The sequence below is a fragment of the Sorex araneus genome, chromosome 1 (genome assembly GCF_027595985.1).
Source record: "Sorex araneus isolate mSorAra2 chromosome 1, mSorAra2.pri, whole genome shotgun sequence".
NCBI lineage: Eukaryota > Metazoa > Chordata > Mammalia > Eulipotyphla > Soricidae > Sorex > Sorex araneus.
Genome location: NC_073302.1, coordinates 76,001,820 through 76,022,595, shown reverse-complemented (window position 1 = coordinate 76,022,595; position 20,776 = coordinate 76,001,820). Strand labels below are relative to the sequence as shown.

General features: G+C 42.3%; 1 protein-coding gene across 2 annotated transcripts in view; it reads left to right on the top strand.

The window, feature by feature from the left end:
* Window positions 1-20,776, top strand: part of CEMIP2 (cell migration inducing hyaluronidase 2) — an 88,835-nt gene that overhangs the window by 53,169 nt on the left and 14,890 nt on the right. For both annotated transcript variants that reach the window (XR_008631242.1, XM_004600113.2), the window contains exons 14-18: window positions 1,745-1,780; window positions 2,693-2,848; window positions 5,439-5,616; window positions 8,376-8,591; window positions 12,366-12,574. Coding sequence is in view for 1 of the 2 variants with exons in the window: in XM_004600113.2 (XP_004600170.2) it covers window positions 1,745-1,780; window positions 2,693-2,848; window positions 5,439-5,616; window positions 8,376-8,591; window positions 12,366-12,574 (795 nt within the window). In the remaining variant the exon portion in view is untranslated. The remainder of the gene's footprint in view (window positions 1-1,744; window positions 1,781-2,692; window positions 2,849-5,438; window positions 5,617-8,375; window positions 8,592-12,365; window positions 12,575-20,776) is intronic.

The following is a 20,776-nucleotide window of genomic DNA, read 5'->3' as shown; positions in this document are numbered from 1 at the left end:
CAGTCAGATTATTGTTACAAGACAGGACTCGCTCTGAGGAAGCATCCCAGGGGCAACAGACTGCAAATGTTTGCCGCTTTTCTTGGAGCTAACCTTGTCTGGAGACAGGAGAGTTTGTTTGATGAGATGAACAGAAATGGAGAATTTCACTTTATAGAACAAGCACTGTCTTTGCCAGAAAGCTAAATAAAGATGTTGAAACTCCCTGGATTTTCCCCTTCCTCTTGGAAGCTCAGAGCCCTTCTCCTGATGCTCTTTTGCTGCCATTCAAAACAAAAGTTGTGAATTCTACCTTCTGAGTCTTGTTGACTTATATCTTAGCCCGACCTAAGGCAGTAGGCAGCTCATTTTTTTCCATTCTGTAGTTTTAAGTGAAGGCTGGTGGCTATTGAACTAAGGTTTGGTATTGAGGAAGGTGTCTAGAAAACCGCTTAGTCATTTTTTTCTTTCTGGTACTGCCATTTTTGCTTGTTAACATTTCATCCTCTGGCTCATCTGCAGAGATGGTGATATGGTGTTAAATATGTAGAAATGGCTTGAGCGTTCATGCTATGAAGTTGGGAAGAGACTACCTTGATTTAACTGGTTTAAAAACAATTCTAAAAACAGGGCCCAGAGAGATTGGTCAGTGTGAGAGCAGAGGTCCAGTGTAGATGAGACCCTACGTTTGGGCCCCAGTGGTGTCCATGTGGCGATTCCTGAGTGCCTCCAGCACCACAGGCAGTGACCGCTTTTAAAAGAGTCATCAGTGAGGGAGATCATATGCAGGCATTAGGGTTTATGTCTTGAATGCCCTTGGCCTGTGGTTGGTCCCTGGTACCCAGAGGCCACCTGAGCATCACTGAGTGTGGCCCTCGAGGCTGCTGAGCCTTTGACCAGCAGTGCATCCTTGGGCCCCAGCACTGCACAGGTGGGCAGAGTATCGCTGGGAGTTACCCCCAGTTTTTCTGAGCACTGTACGGGAGTTTCCCCCCACTCAAAAGTTCTTGAAATGAATATAACACTTGATTGGGAGTGGGGGGTTCTTTTTTGGTTTTGACTGATATTTGCCATACTCAGGAGCTACTCCTCAGTCTGTGCTTGGGGATCACTCCAGGTGGTGCTTGGGGAGGGGACATGCTGTGCTAGGGGTCAAATCCAGGCCTCTTCCGTGCAAAGCATGTGCTCTGCACTCTGAGCTCTCCCTGGCCCTGTCAGTAACACTTGTTTGCTGCACTTATGCATTTAGACACTGTTCTAAGTGGCTAAAATTAATTATTATGTTAATGCTTTCAAGCATACCATCAGGAGCGTTATATTATTATTTCAAATATTTTTGGTTTTGTTTTGGGGCTACATCTGGGGCTACTGTTGGCTCTGTGCAAAGGATCATTCGTCATGGTGCTCAGGAGACCCTGTGATGCAGGGGATTATACTTGGCGTCTTGCAGGGAAAGCTCATGGTTCAGTCCATTGAGCGCTCTGGTCCTGTCTTGGTTGCCTGTGACAGAGCTGAAGAGAGAGAGGTTAAGTAATTTGCCCCAGGTCACACACCAAGGTTGAAATTTGAAACCTGTGCCTTTGCTCTTACAGTCTGTGCATTGTGGTTTCAGTAAGTGAAACAGTTTTTTGTAGTCTCAGAATAGTTACTATTGGAAGCTCTTGGGTTTTGTGAGAATTGAATGTTGGGAGAATTACCTCTTGTTACATGGCAAGATTGATGAAAATGTCCCCTCATGCCTTCTCACGCTTCTTCTCGCTTACAGATTCGCAGACAATGGAATTGGACTGACCTTTGCCAGGTTTGTTATTGCTTATCAAATTCTGATCTGATTCTTCGCAAGTCAGCCAAATCGGTCCTTCACTTTGGTTTTTGATAATAAATACTATGTGATGTTATATCATTGATGAAAAAAATAGTGTTATTCTCCCTGCAAGAAACAGTAGCTGCTTCCTGCTATCACTCAAAGGTCTGAGATGCAGATCACTGAATTCATACTGAAATAGTAGGTTCATCAGTGCTGGGATTGTACAAGAGAAGAAAGTAGACCCTTTATTTATTTTGCTAAGAGGAAAACACTTGAGCTCTGTGTTCTGATTGATTTTTGTGGTGTCAGGGGCTCACATGTGGGAGATCCCATGCAGTGTTGTATGGGATCCCACTCAGTGTGATACGAGGTGCTACTTGGATCTGTATTCTTGGCTTCACATGTGCAAGAATGTTGCTCTCCATAGAATTATGTCCCTATGTTCCCAACACTTGAGCTTTAGACTAAAGATCTTACATATAAAGTTGGGAGTACACTAAATCTTTTCTTAGTAACTGCTCTATTTTGCAATGAACTCCAAGAACTGAACTTTTTGTGCTTTTCGTTTTTCCTCTAAAACTAATTTATTGTTGTTGTTAAACTTAAAGGTGCTTATCGTCAAATCATATCCCAGACAGGTTTATTCTCTTTTGAAATATTGTTACACACAGCAATAATAGAACAGTTCATTGTTCCTGCTAAATTAAATTTCACTTCTTTGTATTTCATCAAAAATCATGTTTATTTATGAGACATGTTCATAATTCAGAAGCATTTGTGAAGATTTGAAAAGGTGCACTAGAAGAAACTAATGTTGCTGGAAAAGTTTATGCATTCAGACATATAGGTTGCCTTTATTTTATCATGTTGGATACATTCAGTGAGTGGTCATTTGTATTTTTGCAGTGACGGAAGCTTCCCAAGTGATGAAGGATCCAGCCAGGAGGTCTCTGAATCACTCTTTGTTGGGGAGAGCAGAAATTACGGCTTCCAGGGTGGCCAGAACAAGTATGTAGGCATTGGGGGCATAGACCAGAAGCCTCGGACATTACCCAGAAATAGGTGAGTATCGCTCTCATAGCGAGTGGTACATTCCAGCATTGAATGAATGTCTTATTCTAGAAGAGGTTTCTGTGGTAATCTTGAACTATTACATGGATTGGTTTATTATTGTTGGATGATTATTGGCATGAATTATGGCACTGTGACCCTTTTATTGCAAAGACTGTTATTATTACTATTGTCTGTATTACTCTCTGGAATTCTGGAACATGATTACATACTTAGTAGATTCTGTTACCAGTTTTCAGACAAATGAAATGACATTGTTTCTCATTCTTTTGTATGAAATATAAGATGGTGATTTACAATAAACTGGTGATTATTTTTTCTCCCTCCTTTTTGAGCCATAAAAAAGTTGGCAAATCATTAGCTAGAATATTAGGTCTTTTCCTCTCAATTTATGGTTGATTTTCAGGAAGATCTTCTGGAAAAAGGAAATTACTTATTGAAAATCATCCTGGAAAATAAGAGTTGATAAAAAGCTAAAGTTAATACCTAACCCTGAACATATCATGAATGGTATGTCAGACATTGAAGGGAGGGAAGATTTTGGACATATTTTCTGTCATCATAATTGTAGGGTTATAAAAGTAGAATTTTAGAACTTTTAGAGAACTATTGTGTAATGAATCCATACTTTTGTTTTGAAACAGTTCAGTGTTGTCCTCATCTTATTTTTGAGAAAACCAGGTGGGAAAGAAACAAAATCCCAAAACCAGTGTCCTAAAACCCTTACCTTATGTGAGAATTCATTAAGCCCCAATAACCTTAATGTTGACATGGTGCTAAGGCAGTTTGAGGAATGAGGCAAATAGACCATTAGATTTGGAGGACAAAGGGTGGGAAAAAGGACTTGAGCTTCTAACAAAGGGATGCCTAAGTTAGGTTCCTCTCCTGTGGTACTGTGTCCTCTTTCCAACTCCTGTGAGAGCAGAGAAATGACTTGGAAAGGCGTGTCATAGATTTTTCAGCTTTAACCTTGATTCCAAGGTCCTGTTCTCAATGTTCTGATTGTTCTGTTTGTTTTGTCCTCACAAAATCATGATTTGCCATTTTGTGGCATTATAAATGTGTGCATTAGAAAGTCACTGAGGTGGGATATAACGCTGCTAGTGTCATCTCAGTGCCATATTCTTCAGCATTGGCGATGGCTGCCTTATAAAACGGAGATTGGCTGGAGACTGAGCTGCAGTCAGCTGGTGGCCAGATCACTTCCATCCTTTTAGATTTAGGAGCCCCCAGTTTGATTTTAAAATGCTTATTACTCCTTTGCAAAAGATAAATTTTTTTTAAAACAAGACTTTCTCATTGGGTGAATCCAGATTTTGTTTTAAAAATAGCTTTTTTTCTAAGAACCATTTTGGGATATAGAAATATAGTTAGGAGCTAGAGAGATAAGTGCAAAAGATAGGGCACTTGCCTTGCAGGCAGCCTACTGGGGTTTCAATCTTGGCAGTTCATAGGTCTCCTGAGCCTGCCAAGTGTGATACCTGAGTTCAGAGTCAAGATTAACCCCCGAGTTCCAACATATGTTCCTCCAAAAATGAAAACAACAAAAAAGAAATCTATTTTGGCATATATCCAGATATACACATATTAACCAGGCTATGTACTTTCTTAGTAGTACATACTCTTGTAAACCACTGCCAAGTTATAAACCCTAATTAATTGCTACAGAAATCCTTTGTGATACCATTGGCGAATTTAATAAGATAAAAACCTAAGGAATCCAGAATATTAATGGGTTTTGTACATTAATTATCATCAATGGTAGTGATCAGGAATATATCTGAACAGAAAGAGGGAAATGAATTAAATAGCTTGCATAAACAGAAAGAAAAAATGAATAAAATAAGTTTCTCAATCTTTTTTTTTTTTTTTAAAGACATTTCTAATTCTTTTATTTATTTATTTATTTTTGCTTTTTTGGGTCACACCTGGCGATGCACAGGGGTTACTCCTGGCTCTGCACTCAGGAATTACCCCTGGCGGTGCTCAGGGGACCATATGGGATGCTGGGATTTGAACCCGGGTTGGCCGCGTGCAAGGCAAACGCCCTACCCGCTGTGCTATCTCTCCAGCCCCAAGTTTCTCAATCTTGAGACCCTGTTTGACACATTGGAAAGCCTTGAGGGCTTAAATTTTACCCTTTTAAGTGTTTCCTTTCATCTTAGTACCATGATTTGGTCACTTAAAAGTGGTTCTCTATTTAGCTTTTGTCCTCATTTTAGAGATTTATGGAACAGAAACTAAATTATACAAGTTATCAAATAAAACATCTGACCTGAGTTATTTCAAAAGCCCAGACTCTCCCCTTGGGAAAGAGCATGTCTCTCCTACCCAATGTGGTATATTGCTGTATTTCATGGTCTCTGTAGAACTCGCTGTCTCACATTATCCTTTTTTGGTTTGCCTTTCCCACTTTGCTGTGTATTTCCTTGGATCAGGACCTTGTTTTGGTTTTCTGCATCCTAGACTCATGATCACTGTGTGCAGGATGCTCAGAAGTATTTATAAAGCAAATAGTTAAGTGAAGTGCTGTTTAGGTGATGATCCCCTGAGAAATAAATTCAATCTTGTATTTCAACAGGACATTTCCAATCAGAGGCTTTCAGATTTATGATGGCCCCATTCATCTTACCAGATGCACTTTCAAAAAATATGTGCCCACTCCAGATAGGTATACCAGTGCTATTGGCTTCCTCATGAAGAATCCTTGGCAGATAACCCCCAGGAATAACATTTCCCTCGTGAAGTTTGGTCCACATGTAAGTATGTCCTCATGGTTCCCACAGAAGAGCTCCTAATGGGAGGGGGACAGCCCATTTCCCCAAACAGAAACACAAAGAGTTCTCAAAGTGTCTCCCCTGTCAGGGAGAAGTACATGCACAAGCAACTTTGATTCCATGCCATTAGGGAAGTAGTTCGTAGTGAGAATGAAGTACCATGTGTCCAGGGTGATCTTTTGATACTTAAGGCAAGTGCTGTCTTGAATATCAGATATTCAAGCTTACAAAGAGTGAAACAAGTTCAAGTGATCTCATGAGAATTGTAGTTTCATTAGGTGGCAAAAAGAGTAGGATTTGGAAAAATTAACTGTAACAACTCACAAGATTAGTCTTGTCCAGGGCTTGCTCTTTTGTAGAAATAGGAGATAAAAGATACAATTTGGGTTATTTCTAATACATAAACTGTTTCAAGATTTTTATGACTATTGCAATGAAGATTTCAAATACTTATTTATTGGGTAATACCCACCTAAATACTTTCAGCAGTTTCTTTGGTCCTGCCCCCTTCCTACAAGGCCATCCCCATCATGCACCCCCAAACCAGTGTGCTTCTGAGATGGCCAGGCCAGAGATGGAGCCTCACTCTGATAATCTCTCTTCCTACTCCAGGGCCAGCCACAGCTGGAATAGGCCCAACATTCTCCCATTTCTAGCCACAGGCAAATTTTGTGGTGGCCAAGTTTTAGTGAGAATTTGAGATAGGTCCCCAGTGCCTACCTTCAGGTTTCTACAGTAGCTGGGATATGGGAAAAGGCACAGGTGCAAACTGAGATGTCAGCTTGGTTGAGGAGGAGGATTTCTTTCAGGTCACAGACTCTGAGAGAAGTACCGGGGCTATATGGGTAGAAGCTTCTCACGTATGGAAATAGGGTGCATCTTGGATTAGCTCTCAAGTGTGGGTGGGGCTGTGTGTTGCCCACGTGACCCTCCCTATAGTCTCTTCCACATAAAGTTTTGTGACCACTAAAGTGTCCAGACTGAGAAGCAGTTTGTTAGATTTGCTTTTGTGCTGAGGGCCAAAGACAATTCATGCTGTATTTAGGCCTACTGATTGGCTCATCAGCCCGGACTCTAGGTCGTTACTTCTGCTATACCCCAGGGCTACCAATGCATAAAAGCATTAGAAATATATCTCTGGGACTTGGTGAATGTCATAATTACCACTGATAAAAATCAGTGAAAGGACAATAAAACATGTCACCTGCATCCTGCTTTGCTCCTTTGTACCAAGTATGGAGTATAGGTTTTAAATTCACTCAACCAGACATGAAAATTACTGGGCTGGCTTTGGTATGAACTGAAGAGAGAGAGAAAATGACATACACTTTTGAGCAGATTCTAGTGAGCCACTGGTTTCCCAGCCACAGAGGAAGCAACATTTAGACCATGTCAATTGTGATATGTACCCATGTTTTGGTACAGGGAAATCCCTCGAAGAGATAGCTAAGCATTTGCAATGGAAAACAATGAGTATAGAATTGAGAGTCGATTTTATTTAGTTGAGGTGTGATTTGCATGCGGGGAAATATACTGTTCTTAAGTGTGCTCTTTCTAGTTTGGTGTTCTTTATTTGGGGGTCACACCAAGTGATGCTCAGGGGTTACTCTTGGCTCAGCACTCGTAGTGCTTGGGGGACCATATCAGATACTGGGGATTGAACCTGAGTTGGGTATGTGCAAGGCAATTGCCCTACCCACTGCACTGTCTCTCTAGTCCCCATTTTGAATTTTTTGGGGGACCACACCTGGTAATGCTCAGGGGTTACTTTAGCTCTGCACTCAGGAGTTACTCCTGGTGGTGCTCAGCGGACCTTATGGAATGCCAGGGATCAAGCCCGAATTTTCTGTGTGCAAGGCAAATGCCCTACCTGCTCTACTACTGCTCCTTTGTTTTGAAATATATACAAAAGTAAGTCTGTCTTCCCATGACTATTTGGGTTTCTCTTTTGGGTTATATATGCTTGGGTTATTACTGGCTCTGCACTCAGGAATCACTCCTGGTGGTGCTCGGGGAACCATATGGGGATGCCAGAGGTTAAACTCAGAATCTGCAAACAAACATGTGCAAGGCAAATACACCCTACATGCTATAGTATTGCTCCAGCCTCTGTGTTTGGGTTTCTCTTAACACAGGATGGTTTTGTCTAGAAAGCAGTACTAGTTTTTAAGTGGGGGAAAAAAATAAGATGACATTAAAAAATTTGTCATTTGTCTTTGGAATTTATCTTCCTCTGCTCCCAAGCATGAAATCATTAACTGGAAACTGCAGGTATTGTAGCTTAGAAGTCTGAACTACGACTCAGAACTTAACATATTTCCTTGCAAGAATTTTTTTTTTTTTAATTTTGGTCACACTCAGCAGGGATCTGGGGCTCGTCCTGGCTCCATTATGTCTGGTGGACAAAGTTAATGGCAAAATCTCCATCATCAAAATACCAAAGACCAGACTGGAGAGATAGTACAGTCAGTAAGGCTCTTGACTTGCACCAGTCCAACCTGAGTTTGATCCTCAGCAATGGAAGGAGTGATACCTGAGTCCTGAGCCAAGAGTAAGCCCTGAGCACAGCCTGGTGTGCCTAAAAAACAAAACAAAAATCAAAGGCCCTCCACCCCATCCTTGTCACTTCAGAACAGATTGTAAGGGGTGTGCAGTTGTCTGGAGCTGCTGGCTTCGTGGTGCTGGCTCTCTGACTTGATGTCCTGGTTTCACACCCTCCTTCCCTCCCCCTCACCCCCCAGGTGTCTCTGAACGTCTTCTTTGGGAAGCCTGGCCCCTGGTTTGAAGACTGTGAGCTGGATGGTGATAAGAACTCCATATTCCACGACATCGATGGCTCTGTGACAGGATACAAGGACGTGTATGTGGGACGGATGGACAACTACCTGATCCGCCACCCAAGCTGCGTCAACGTGACCAAGTGGAATGCAGTGGTCTGCAGTGGGAGCTATGCCCAGGTAGGTTGGATTCCTTCTCAAAATGCAGGTTCCTGCCAGCAGTGGGCCTGTCGTGCTCCTGTGAGGATTTTCAGTGTGATGAGTTTCACAGAGCACGATTTCTCTTTCGAAAGGAAAACTACAAATCTCTAAGGCATCATGGACTCATTGAAGTTTACTTTGAAGCTTCGCCACTTCTAACCAATTTAGAATGAGGAAAATGATACAGCATACTTTGTCCTGGTTTGAGTTAGTCTGTGAGAGCAACTTTGTTTCCTGACTTGATGTCTCTCTCTTTCTGCTGAGCTTGGCTCCCTTCCTTTGCCCCCCACACAGGCCAGCTCCTCTTGTTGCATATCTTGAGTCCTCCAAGATATGCATGGTTCCCAGCACTTTCTCTTCCAAATTAGGACCTTTCTGGAACAGAATTCTCCCTTGCTTTTCTGACTTTACAGTGTGACTATTAATATGATATTTGGGGCTAGAAAGATTGTATGACAGGTAAGGTGCTTGCCTTGCACACAGCAGACCTGGAATCTTTGATCTTCAATGCCACATTTGGTGCCCTGAACCCGCCAGGAGTAAGCCCTGAACACAGCTTGGTGTATTACCCCCAACCCTACCCCAGAGGAAAAAAAAACAGCAAACAACAAAAGGAAGGCTATATTCTGGGGCCGGGGAGTTAGCTCAAAGGTGAGAGCTGTATGCTTTATATGCATGCACAATACCACAAGATTGATTCCCAGCACCATAAGGGCGCATGAGCACTGCCTGTTATAGCCCTGGGGGGCCTGAGATGGGCTTGCGCATTGAACCATCTGGCCCATGTGGTTGGCCAAGTATCTCTGTGAGTGGGTCCAGATACATTGAACACTGCTGGGAAGCTCCCCAACTCCATCCCACCAACCTACTGTATTCTGGCCATGGAATGTTAATTTTTGAAAGAAATTTCTTACTACTATCAGCCAAGAAAAAGAAAGGTAATATTTGCTTAAGCTTTAGAAGGACAAGAGAGATTTGATTATAGTTAAATAAAGAGGAAATAATTGTGGATAATAAATACGGAAGTAAAGAAATAAGATGTATCTTTTTCATTATTTTTATTTCAAAAATTGTTTTTAATTTAATTTTTGTTTCTTTGTTTTGGGGCCATACCTCCCCATACCTGGCCATATCTCAAGGCTCATCCTAGTGAGCTCAGGAGTAATCCTTGTGGAGGACTTGGGGGATCTTACGTGGTGCTGGCATCAAACCTGGGTCAGCTGCATGCAAGGCAAGCTCCCTGCCCACTGTGCTATTGCTCTGGACCCATTCTTTTTCTTCTTAATTAGAATTATTTCCTAAATTAAATTAACCAACCAGTACTTATTATATTTCCTTCATGTGGGATATAAACAAACAGTAAGGAAATGGCAACTGCCCAAAGGCAACAGAAACTGAGAACTGGCCTTCAGTAGGAAGCTTACCCATCTGGCACACAGTAGGGCAGCAACTCCTAACTCATAGATGGGATTAGCCTTGAGCACTGCTTAATGTAGCCCCCCAAGTTAAAAAGCATTTTGTTGGGGCTGGAACACAGCAGATAGGGCCTTTGCCTAGCACGAGGCTGACCCAGGTTCAGTTCCCAGCATCCCATACAATCCCCCAAGCACCACCAGAAGTAATTCCTGAGTGCATAAGTCAGGAGTAACCCCGGCGCATCACCAGGTGTGACCCAAAAAGCAAAAAATAAATAAGTAAATAATTGTTTTTTTTTGATTAAAGGAAATATAATTGGGGAATCAAAAATTGAACAGAACTATAGAAATGACTGAAGGAGGAAAAGTAGAAGTATTATAGATTAAATGTCAGTGATTGGCAAATGTTTTAAAACTTAGGAAAATCCTACAGGATATGGATTTGAGGAAGTTGGGCGGAGGTTTATTCTTTGTGGGATGCTTTTGAAGGATAATTTGTTTGCTGCTGAAGGGGCGCACTGCCACAGGAATAAATCAGGATGTTCACATTTGTTGCAGCTTAATATGTTTTTCCAGCTTTTATACAGTACTTTTTACTTTCTTTCTTTTTGAAAGAGGTGAACAGTGACTTCTTGGACTCATGTAGGTCATGGAAAATAAAAAGCCAACTGTAAGACACTAAAATTTTCCATTTCTCAGTTTAGAGGAAAAATCTCCCAGATTTTGCTCAAGTATGGTTTTTCAGAATTGCTTGTTAATATTTTTGCATGTATCTTTTTTAGTTTAAAGGATTTCTTTGACAAGTTAACAAATCCCTAAGGTTTTATATTCTGATGGGTAGGCTGGCCCAAGTTGTGGTGGAAGAAATGATGAGGATCTTGGCTTGTTCTTATTAAATCACTTTAAGCAGGCTTCATAGGAAGTGCAGTGTAAATGGACTCAGCCATTACTCAATTAGTCTGGCACAGATCACGGAATCTCTTTTTAAAACTAGAGACATTTTAAGCTAGAAAAAAAATTCTTTTGACACTATGTGTGAGGGGTCTCTCTTCTCAAATGTGATGATGAATCTGACTGCAGACAATATTATTATTTTAAGAATAAGAGGTTCCATTCACGCCATTCTGTACAAATCTTCACAAGGTTACATAATATTCTCAACAAGATAAATGAATTAGATTGAAAAAGGATGAAGGTGACACAGTAAAAATAAATGCAAAGGAGAATGTTTTTACAAGCATTATCATCCCAGTTAACATAAAGATTAAATTTAAGATTAATTTATAAGAGTAGTGAGAGAATCTTAGGATTTCAGTGAAATTTAGTTTGTTCCTTCTTCCTTTAAAAGTAAACATGTGGCTGATCCCAGTTCAATCCTTGGCATTACATATAGTCCCCCAAGCACTGCCAGAACCAAGATTAGCCCTTGAGTACTGCTGGGTGTGCCCTCATCCCCTCCCTGTAAGTTAATAAGATCAAGTCAGCCTGGCAAGCTCTTCGTGGTGTATTCAATATGCCAAATACAGTAACAATGATGGGTCTCATTCCCCTTGCCCTGAAAGAGCCTCCAATGCGGCACCACTTGGGAAAAACGAGTAAAGAGGGGCTGCTAAAATCTCAGGGCTAGGATGAATGGAGACATTACTGGCACCTGCTTAAGCAAATTGATTATCTATGGGATGACAGTGATACAGTGACAGTGAAGATCAAGTCAGAATCATGAAGTCAGGGAAGCATGTAAAATTCAGAGTAGCACTTTAGCACTGTCATCCCATTGTTCATTGATTACTCGAGCAGGCACCTGTAACGTCTCCATTGTGAGACTTGTTATTACTGTTTTGGTCATACTGACTATGCCATGGGTAGCTTACAGCGGGTAGGGTGTTTGCCTTGCACGTGGCCGACCTGGGTTCGATTCCTTCCTCCCTCTTGGAGAGCCTGGCAACTACCAAAATTCAGAGTATATATAAAAAACACAGTGCAAGTCAGAACGGGAAAGGTTATACAGTAGATAAGTTTTGATAATACAGGGAGATAAGTGTTATACATGTATGACCTGGGTTTGATCCCCAGCACCCCATTATAGTCCCTGAGCTCTGCCAGGAGTGATCCCTGAGTGTTGAGCCAGGAGTAAGCCCTGAGCAGAAATGACCCCCAAAACAAACAAAATGAATGCAGATCTTGGTTGTACCAACAAACCCCTTAGGAGACGTTTGGATTTTGGCGGTGCTAAACAGAACAAAAACAAGAATTAGAAACTGAATTTGTTCTTGAAATTTTTGGTTGAACTATTAAAAGTTTTCATTACTTCCTTTGATTCATAATTCATTTTTTACAGGTTTATGTGCAGACCTGGAGTACTCAGAATCTTTCCATGACCATCGTCCGAGATGAGTATCCTGCCTACCCCATGGTGCTCCGCGGCATTAACCAGAAGGCTACCTTTCCACAGTACCAGCCTGTGATCATGCTGGAGAAGGGCTACACCATCCACTGGAATGGACTAGCACCACGGACCACTTTTCTATACCTCATAAATTTCAACAAGTAAGTTTCCCATACTGCTTTTCCGTAGTATGCAAGTAGTAATTTAGTGAGGGGAGCTAATAACATAGCTCTTAGTAGTAAGAAAGGAATGCCAGTTTCATGTATTTTTCTCCTCATCTGGGGAAGCTGTATATATGTTGTTGGAATTATGAGATTATAGAAATTGGATATTGTCATTTTGATAATGTTTCTTTTTCTCTGTGGTTAGGTATGTGTGCAGAAAGTTGTTTAATGATAGGTTTTAATGCAGTTTGCTGAATAATTTCTTGTAACTAGAATGAGAACTTTTATCCTGTATTCTAGCTGAATGCTTGGTTGCCTGGAATACTGTAAGACAGTATTTTGAGGCCAAGTTTAGGCTTTAATGAGAGTAATGTGATTGATTAGTGATGCCTGCTATGGGTAGGGGTCTAATAAGTTATAGTGTAATTGTCTGATATCTGCTACCCCCGCTGAAATCATTTTTATGTCCCTTTTTGGTTTCTCATTTGTTTGTCCTAATAATATCACTTTCAATCTAAGGCTTTGTTTTTATACTAATTTGATTCAAGTGTGGCCCAATTGTTGTAAAGATGAATGAGAACATTATAAGCCCCCAGGAGCTCTGAGTATACAGGTAGAAAAAAAAATTCAAAGAAATAAATAAACCAGTACTAATTTTCAGAAGACCAAAGGTAGTGCAACTAGTTCTGCCTAAGGGAGTTGGTCGAGGCTGCCTGGAGGAAGTAAAGTTGACTCAGTAGTGACTCAGGTCATTAAATCACCAACTGTGGTTCTGACAAGAGAGCTGGGAAAGGGCTGTTTGTGCTCAAGGAATGGTGGATCCAGTGTGATGGGAACCTTGGGTGGGATGGCAGATGTGCCTGAAGATGGAGGTAAAAGAGGAATGTTTGGAAAGGTAGAAGTAAATCCATCTAGATATGTGTCATGGTCCATTATTGGAACACCAAAATATTGCTCATATGTGTGTATGTGAAAATGGAAGTGGTTTTCTCATCTTAAGTAGTTGAAGACTGATTTGTCAGAACACCCTTAAAATATCCAACCGAAATGAATAAAAACGGATGTAAGAACAAAAATATTCATGGGAATTCAGCTCTCAGTGGTGTCCCTTTCGAGATAGATAAACATCATGGTATGCACTTACTTATTCTGAGATTTTAGGTGTTTAGCAGTTGGCCTAAACTGAACAATTGCTGGTAATCTCTAGCACTTATTGCTCCTTCTCCCTGCCCTTGCTGGAGAATCCCACCTTCTCAGCTAAGCCCAAACTCCCAGGACTCATCCTTGATTCTTACTCGAGTCTCTCTATTCATCAATGACCAAACCTTACTGGTTCTTCCTTATTACTGCTGCTTCTATCTTGTACATTTAAAAAAAAAAAAAAACTGTTTCTACCTCCGCTGCATCTGGCTGAGTTCATGTGCCATCTTGCCTGGATCCCCACAGCAGTCTTTTCTTCGATCTTTTGCCCATGTGTGTCTACACTAAGATTTCTAACATCCCAATCTGGTATCAGTCCCATCTGTGAGCTGCAGAGAAGTCACCCGAAGTAACCGATGGTTGTCAGAGAGGACTGAGAAGAAATATCGAAGAATCCACTGTCTTCCAGAAAGCTATCTGGCAGATATTCCATCCAAATCATACGCAGGTTTCTCCTAAGTGCCACACATGACACTGAAGCAAATAGTAAGCAAGCGAAAACATTTTAAAGTGGAAACAGGGCTGCCTCCAGAGATTAAAAAGATCCACATGGGCTTGAAACTTAGTCAGACTTCCCTTAATGAGCTAAAAGTTTGTAAGAAATTACATCTTGGGTAGAGGAAAGAAGAGATGGATAATTTTTGTTTCCAAATTTAGTTTAATTATAGAGGTCATAGATTTTGTCATAGTGCTACTTCTGAAAATTACACTTTACCAGTCATAAAAGCTGTGTTTACACATTATGGAAAATACAGAAAAACAGGAATGAGGTTACAAATAGTATATATTCTAATGAAAGTGAAGTGTCATAAACATTTATCGTTTTCACTCTCACTCCAGCCTCCAGTATTTTCTTCATGCAGGGATCCCTTCTGGTGGTATCAGGGGACCATATGTGGTGCTGTGGTTGGCCACATGCAAGGAAAGTGCCTTAACCCCTGTACTGTCTCTTTGGCACCCCTCCAGTGTTTGCTGAGAATGGAGGTATCCCAGATTTACTTTAACTGGTCACTTCCTCTATGAACGTTATGGTGGTTTTTCTGTTTTTTCCTTTTTACTGCTGTTATAAATGGCCCTTAATAGACCATCTTTCTCAAACCTTTCTGTATTCATTTCTAATTATTTGTGGAGTTACTAGGTAGGACATGTATACTTTGTTGGCCGGTGGTATTCAGGGGACCATGTGGTACAGAGAGTTGAAGCCAGACCTCCTGCATGCCAATCATGTACTCAGCTTGTTGAGCTGACTAGAATATGGGGCAGCGGGTGGGGGTAGTAGGTTTAGGCCACACTTGGCAGTGTTCAGGAGGTACTCTTGACTCTGTGCTCAGGGATCACTTCTGATAGTTCAAGGGACCAAATGGGGTGCTGGGGATTAAACCTGGACCAGCCGTGCAAGGCAAACACTCTACCAGCTGTATTATCACCCTCCTAGGAGATATTATTTTTGTTTGTCTTAAATATATCTTATTTATTTTTACGGGGTAAACGGGGTAACATTGTATTATAATACTGTATGCTTCAGGCGTGCATCACGGAAAACCAATATGTGTATATTGCATTAAGTTTACCACTGAAAGTCTAATTCACCATGCATATATCCCACTTTGTCCCAGTATCCCCATTCCTTAATACCCTTCATTTTTGATAACCACTATTATCATCTACATAGTGTGCTTGTCAAATAAAATATTCTCCAAACAGTTCTGGAGAAACATTTTTTAATGATCCTCTAGAAGTTTTAATTTTGTATTTAAAGACATATGATAAGAGTAAAACATTTTGGCAATTTGGTAGTACACATAAAATCTTTGGGGGAAAAAGCATATAGCTTGGTATCTAGCAGTTTTCATCTCAATCATATTTATGAACATGAAATAATTTTGTTTTCTTTTTTGGGTCACATCCGGCGATGCACAGGGGTCACTCCTGGCTCTGCACTCAGGAATTACCCCTGGTGGTGCTCAGGGGACCATATAGGATGCTGGGAATTGAACTCAGGTTGGCCGCGTGCAAGGCAAACGCCTTTCCTGCTGTATTATCGCTCCAGCCCCTTTAAAAATTAAAATTCATTTTAATGTAGAATAAAGCCACAACTTTTGATACAATTGTAGAATTAAAACTGATAACAAGACTTCAGTATTAAAAAAAATCTATATGTGAAAATTGTTACATTTGATTGCAGGGTTGTTAAATCCCTGTCTATGAATTTTTTAAGCTGTTTGTTGCTAGTTGAGCCTTCTGTGTTACTATTTTTGTTTGTTGAGTTCAGCTGATCTCTATGTTACTTTCCTATCTAATTTTGTGTGCTCCTGCTGAAATTTACTGAGCAATAAGGAATTGCAGTCTTGTATGTGCCTGCACGGTCTAGACACTTCAGGATCTGTGGTCCGGGCCAGTGAATCAACCTGGCGGTGACTGTGGGAGTGGATGTGGCTGTGGGGGCTTCCGGAAGTATGGGATGTTGAGGGAAGGCTGCCTACCCCTAATCCCCAGAACACCAGGATTCTCAGCCTGGGCCCCAGATCCCTGAAGTTATTTGCAGACTGGTGTCTCTGCAGAGAATATTTGTGAAATGATGGAGTTGAGCCCTTGGTTTTGCTTGCAGAGGTGGGGTGTGGGTGTGGCTGCAGGCTTTGCTGGGCCAGTTTTCAGCTCACCTGCCTCTCTAGGGCGCCTGGGAGTTTTCAGCCATGGGACCAGTGATTCCATAAATCATAGGTGCTTGGCATGCATCTCCTGGCAGACTTAGTTGGGCATCGTAGTGGCTATGGGACGTGGACTGAAATATTTAAAAAAATTTTTAAATTTTATTTTGTTTGGGGTGGGAGGGTCACACCTATTTGAGAGCCTACTCCAACTGTCACCACGCTCCAGGACAATTTCTGGACACATCATAAACACTTCCTACCCAGTTTTCATCATTACCTAACCATATTTGATGGGGTTCAAATATGGTGTGAACCATTGGAACACCTAAAATAGCGATTGGAGGCTGCCCTAAAAGCCTCCATCTCTCTCAGAGAGCTCGGCAAGCCTCCGAGAGTATTCCGCCTGCATGGCAGATTCTGGCAAGCTACCCATGGTGTATTTGATATGCCAAAACCAGTAACAACAATGAGCCTCATTCTCCTGATCCTGGAAGAGCCCCCAATTCGTCAGCATTAAGAAGCACAAACAAGGAGAGGCTGATAAAATCTCAGGGCCAAATTAGGCTGCCAAAACAAAGAAGGACTAAAATGACTGTTTGCACTTTTAATACACATACGCTGGCATTGAAAGCATCCATCGAGGACCTGATGGTGCAAGTGTGAAATATCAAGTACGATGTCATTGGATTGACCGAGATGAGAAGGCATTAAACACGTCATGCCGTTTCCAACATTGGAGAAGAACTGTTCCTTGGAACATGCGATAGTAGAGGCATCAGTGGTAGTGGTGTCGGTGCCCTTGTCAACACGAACTTGGCCATGAGCATTGATTCATTCGAATGTGTAACAACCCGAATCAGATTCTTATGTTTGAATAGATGTGGCTTGTTGCTGGCAGTTTCTATCTTTGTCGTCTACGCACCAGCATCCAACTACGGTGGAGAAGAAATTGAAAAGTTCTATATGGACCTGGAAAAGTTACAAAGAAGACCACACCTTCTACAAGTTGATTTTAATGCCAAGATAGGACCTAGAAGGTCACCCGAAGAACTCCACGTTGGGACCCACGGCCTAGAATGAAATGAACAGGGTGAGAGACTGTCTGAGTTCATCATGTTGACTAAGACCATCCATGGTAACTCGCAGTTCCAGAAGGCCAAATCTAAATGCTGGACATTGGAGTCTCCCGGTGGACAGTTCCACAACAAAATTGACAACATCATATTCAGTCGACGATTTTGCCTGATTGATGCTGTTGTCCCAATATTCCAAACAAGATCGGACCACCGTCTTCCTTTGTGCGAAGTTCTACTACACGGCGCGATGAGAAAAGGCTGCAGAGTTTAAGAAGAGAAGTCCCAGAATGACCACGAACTGGAAGCTCTCTGGCACTACTGTGGCAATATGGGAAGATGCCATCATTGACATCTATGAGTGTAAAACACTTCTGGCAGGGGGAGAGCCCCGGCAGCTCTCCCTGTCGGCCGCCCCTGCGTTCGGGGGATTGGTCCTGGGCCACTTGCCCAGCTGGAGTGGCCCAGGCCATGGGGCAGACGGAAGAGGAAACGAGGGCCAAACCGGTTGATTATCAGTGCCGTTTATTCCATTCTTTCTATACACCTCTTCCAGTCTCAGAGCTCCCCATTTCTCCTGTCTCCTCTCTCTCCTGCAGCACTCTTCCTTGCTAGCTCCTCACTCCTCCATCCAGCTCTCTGGATTCTCTTCCTGCTCCACTAGTTTCTCCCCCTACTTGTCTTTATCCAAATCTACATAAGAAAGCCCTTCCTGAGGGCCCACCAGGTTCAGAGGAAACCCCACCTAGGGGCATTCCAAAACCTTTCCTGACTGCCAGCAGGCAAAATACCTCTTAAGGTGTTTTTCTCCATTTCTCAGTCCAAAAATTCTATCAACATCTTAATACTAGTTATTTTTGTATGGACACAGTAAGAGATACATTGAGGCTTGCAGGGCAGCTCTCCTGGGAACATCTTGCAGACTCAGACTACTGCGCTCAGGCCAGATTAATCATTCCTAACCCTAGCAGGGTCCAAATCTAGTTATTACTTTTTGGATCATGACAATATTTGACCATGACCAATCTCTTAACTTATAGTTAAGCATTAGGCACTTTGTCCAGGCCCATCTCCATGCCAGGGTAGCACATAACTCATCGCTTGCCCTGGGTCCTTCCTGTCCCTCACCGGGACCCTGCTTTTGAGGGTGCTAGGAAGTAAGGGCAGCTGAGGCTTAGATCACAGATGCCCAGGAGGAAAATAACATGTAGAGTCAAATGACTCCCAGGTTACAAAGCATAGCATTTGCTGCAGTCTTCCTGTGCCCATATAAAAGGACATGGTTCTGAATAAACTGTGCAAAGGACTCAAGGAGAAGAGAAAAACAATATTTACAAGTCAACAGAACACAAAGAAGTTACAAATAAACACAGGAAAGTTCCCAATAAACCTAAACTACCTGAGGCTATGTTATCCTATAGATGAGGAATATGATCAACTGGTTCAGCACCTCCATGATTGTGCGAGGAATGCAGAGAGAGAGAAAGCCACAAAAAGTCTTTGGAAACTCTCGAGTTCATTTGCCAAGGTGGTTTGGTGAGAGCCTCAGGCAATCACAAGCTAATGTCCAAGTTCACAAGAGCTCACAAAGCTGTGCAGAGAAGCGATAAAGGAAGACCTCAAAGAGAGAAGAGCAGCAGTATTTTCCAATGTGGCAGGAGCTGGGAAAAGTATTCGCAACACTTGCCTATCCTTCGCCAACTGTAAGACCAAGATGACTGCCCTCCACCGTCCTGTTGGATCTATCACATCTTCCAGAAGGGCAATGGAAAAGGTTATCCATGACTTCTACTCGGATCTCTTTGCTAGCCAGGTCCACCTGCCCACATACCAAATTTCACAGGATTGATATGTTATTCCCAGCATTCTCCCTTCTGAAATCCAACACGCCATTTCGTTGGTAAAGAAGCGTATAGCACCAGGTCCAGACAAGGTCAGACCCGAACACCTGAAGAATCTGCCGCCAGTACTCGTCAGTACACCGGCTCAGCTCTTCACATGCTACCTGTCTGAATGCAAGGTTCTGTCCCAATGGAAAACTAGCAGGACCATCCTGTTGTACAAGAAGGGAGACATCCATGACATCGGCAGCTATTGGCCCATCTGCCTGTTGTCCGTCATCTACAAGTTATTCACTCGAGTCATCCTGAATAGGATTGGCAGAACACTAGATGAAGGACAACCATGCGAGCAAGCCAGGTTCCGAAAAGAATTCAGCACAATCAACCATATCCACACGGTGACAAGCTCAGTGAGGTTTCGTGAGAGTTCAGGATGCCACTCTCTCTAACGTTCATTGATTTAAAGGCTTTTGATTCTGATGAGACTGAAGTGGTCATCGAAGCCCTAGCCAAACAGGATGTTCAAACTCAATACATCAGGATTCTCCATGAGCTGTATTACGGATTCACCACCAGGATCTCACCATTCTACAAAGAATTGATCATCGACGTAAAGAGAGGGGTTCAGCGGGGCGACACCATTTCATCAAAACTCTGAAGTGCCACCCTCGGGAAAATCATGCGATGACTGGAATGGGAAGGACTGGGAGTGAAGATAGACGCTCGGTAACTACAATACCTCCCCTTCGCTGATGACATCATTCTCATAACACCAAATATCAGCCAAGCAGCACGAATGCTGGCTGACTTCGACTGTGAGTGTGGAAAGGTTGGACTGCAGCTAAATCTCACGAAGACAATGTTCATGAGAAACGGACTAGTCCCTGATGTTCCATTTTCCCTCAATGGAACGAACATCTCCAAATGCAGCAGTTATGTGTACCTAGGTCGAGAACTGAACCTGGCACCTAAACTGTGCAGGAGCAAGAGAACAGCATGGAATGCCTTCAAGAGTATCGAAGAAGTGGCTAAGAGGATGAAAACCTCCAGCTCTGGGCACATGTTTTTGACTCCACGGTTCTTTCTGTACTAACATATGCCTCAGACACCTGGGTCCTACGCAAACAGTATGAGAACGCTATTTGGGTTCTCATAAATAGAACCCAAATAGAATCCAAAGAGGAATCGAAAGAGCTATGCTTGGAGTATCACGTTTCACTCAAGTGAGAGAAGAAATCCAGAGTTTCGACCTCTGTCAACGATCAAGAATCAGGGACACTGTCTCATTTGCCAAGGTGTCGAAAATCAGATGGGCCAGACACATAATGTGATTTAGAGATGGCCACTGGACTAGAGCTATTACAGACTGGATTCCACAGGCCGTCAAATGACTGCGTGGCCGCCCACCTACGAGATGGTCAGACTTCTTCATCA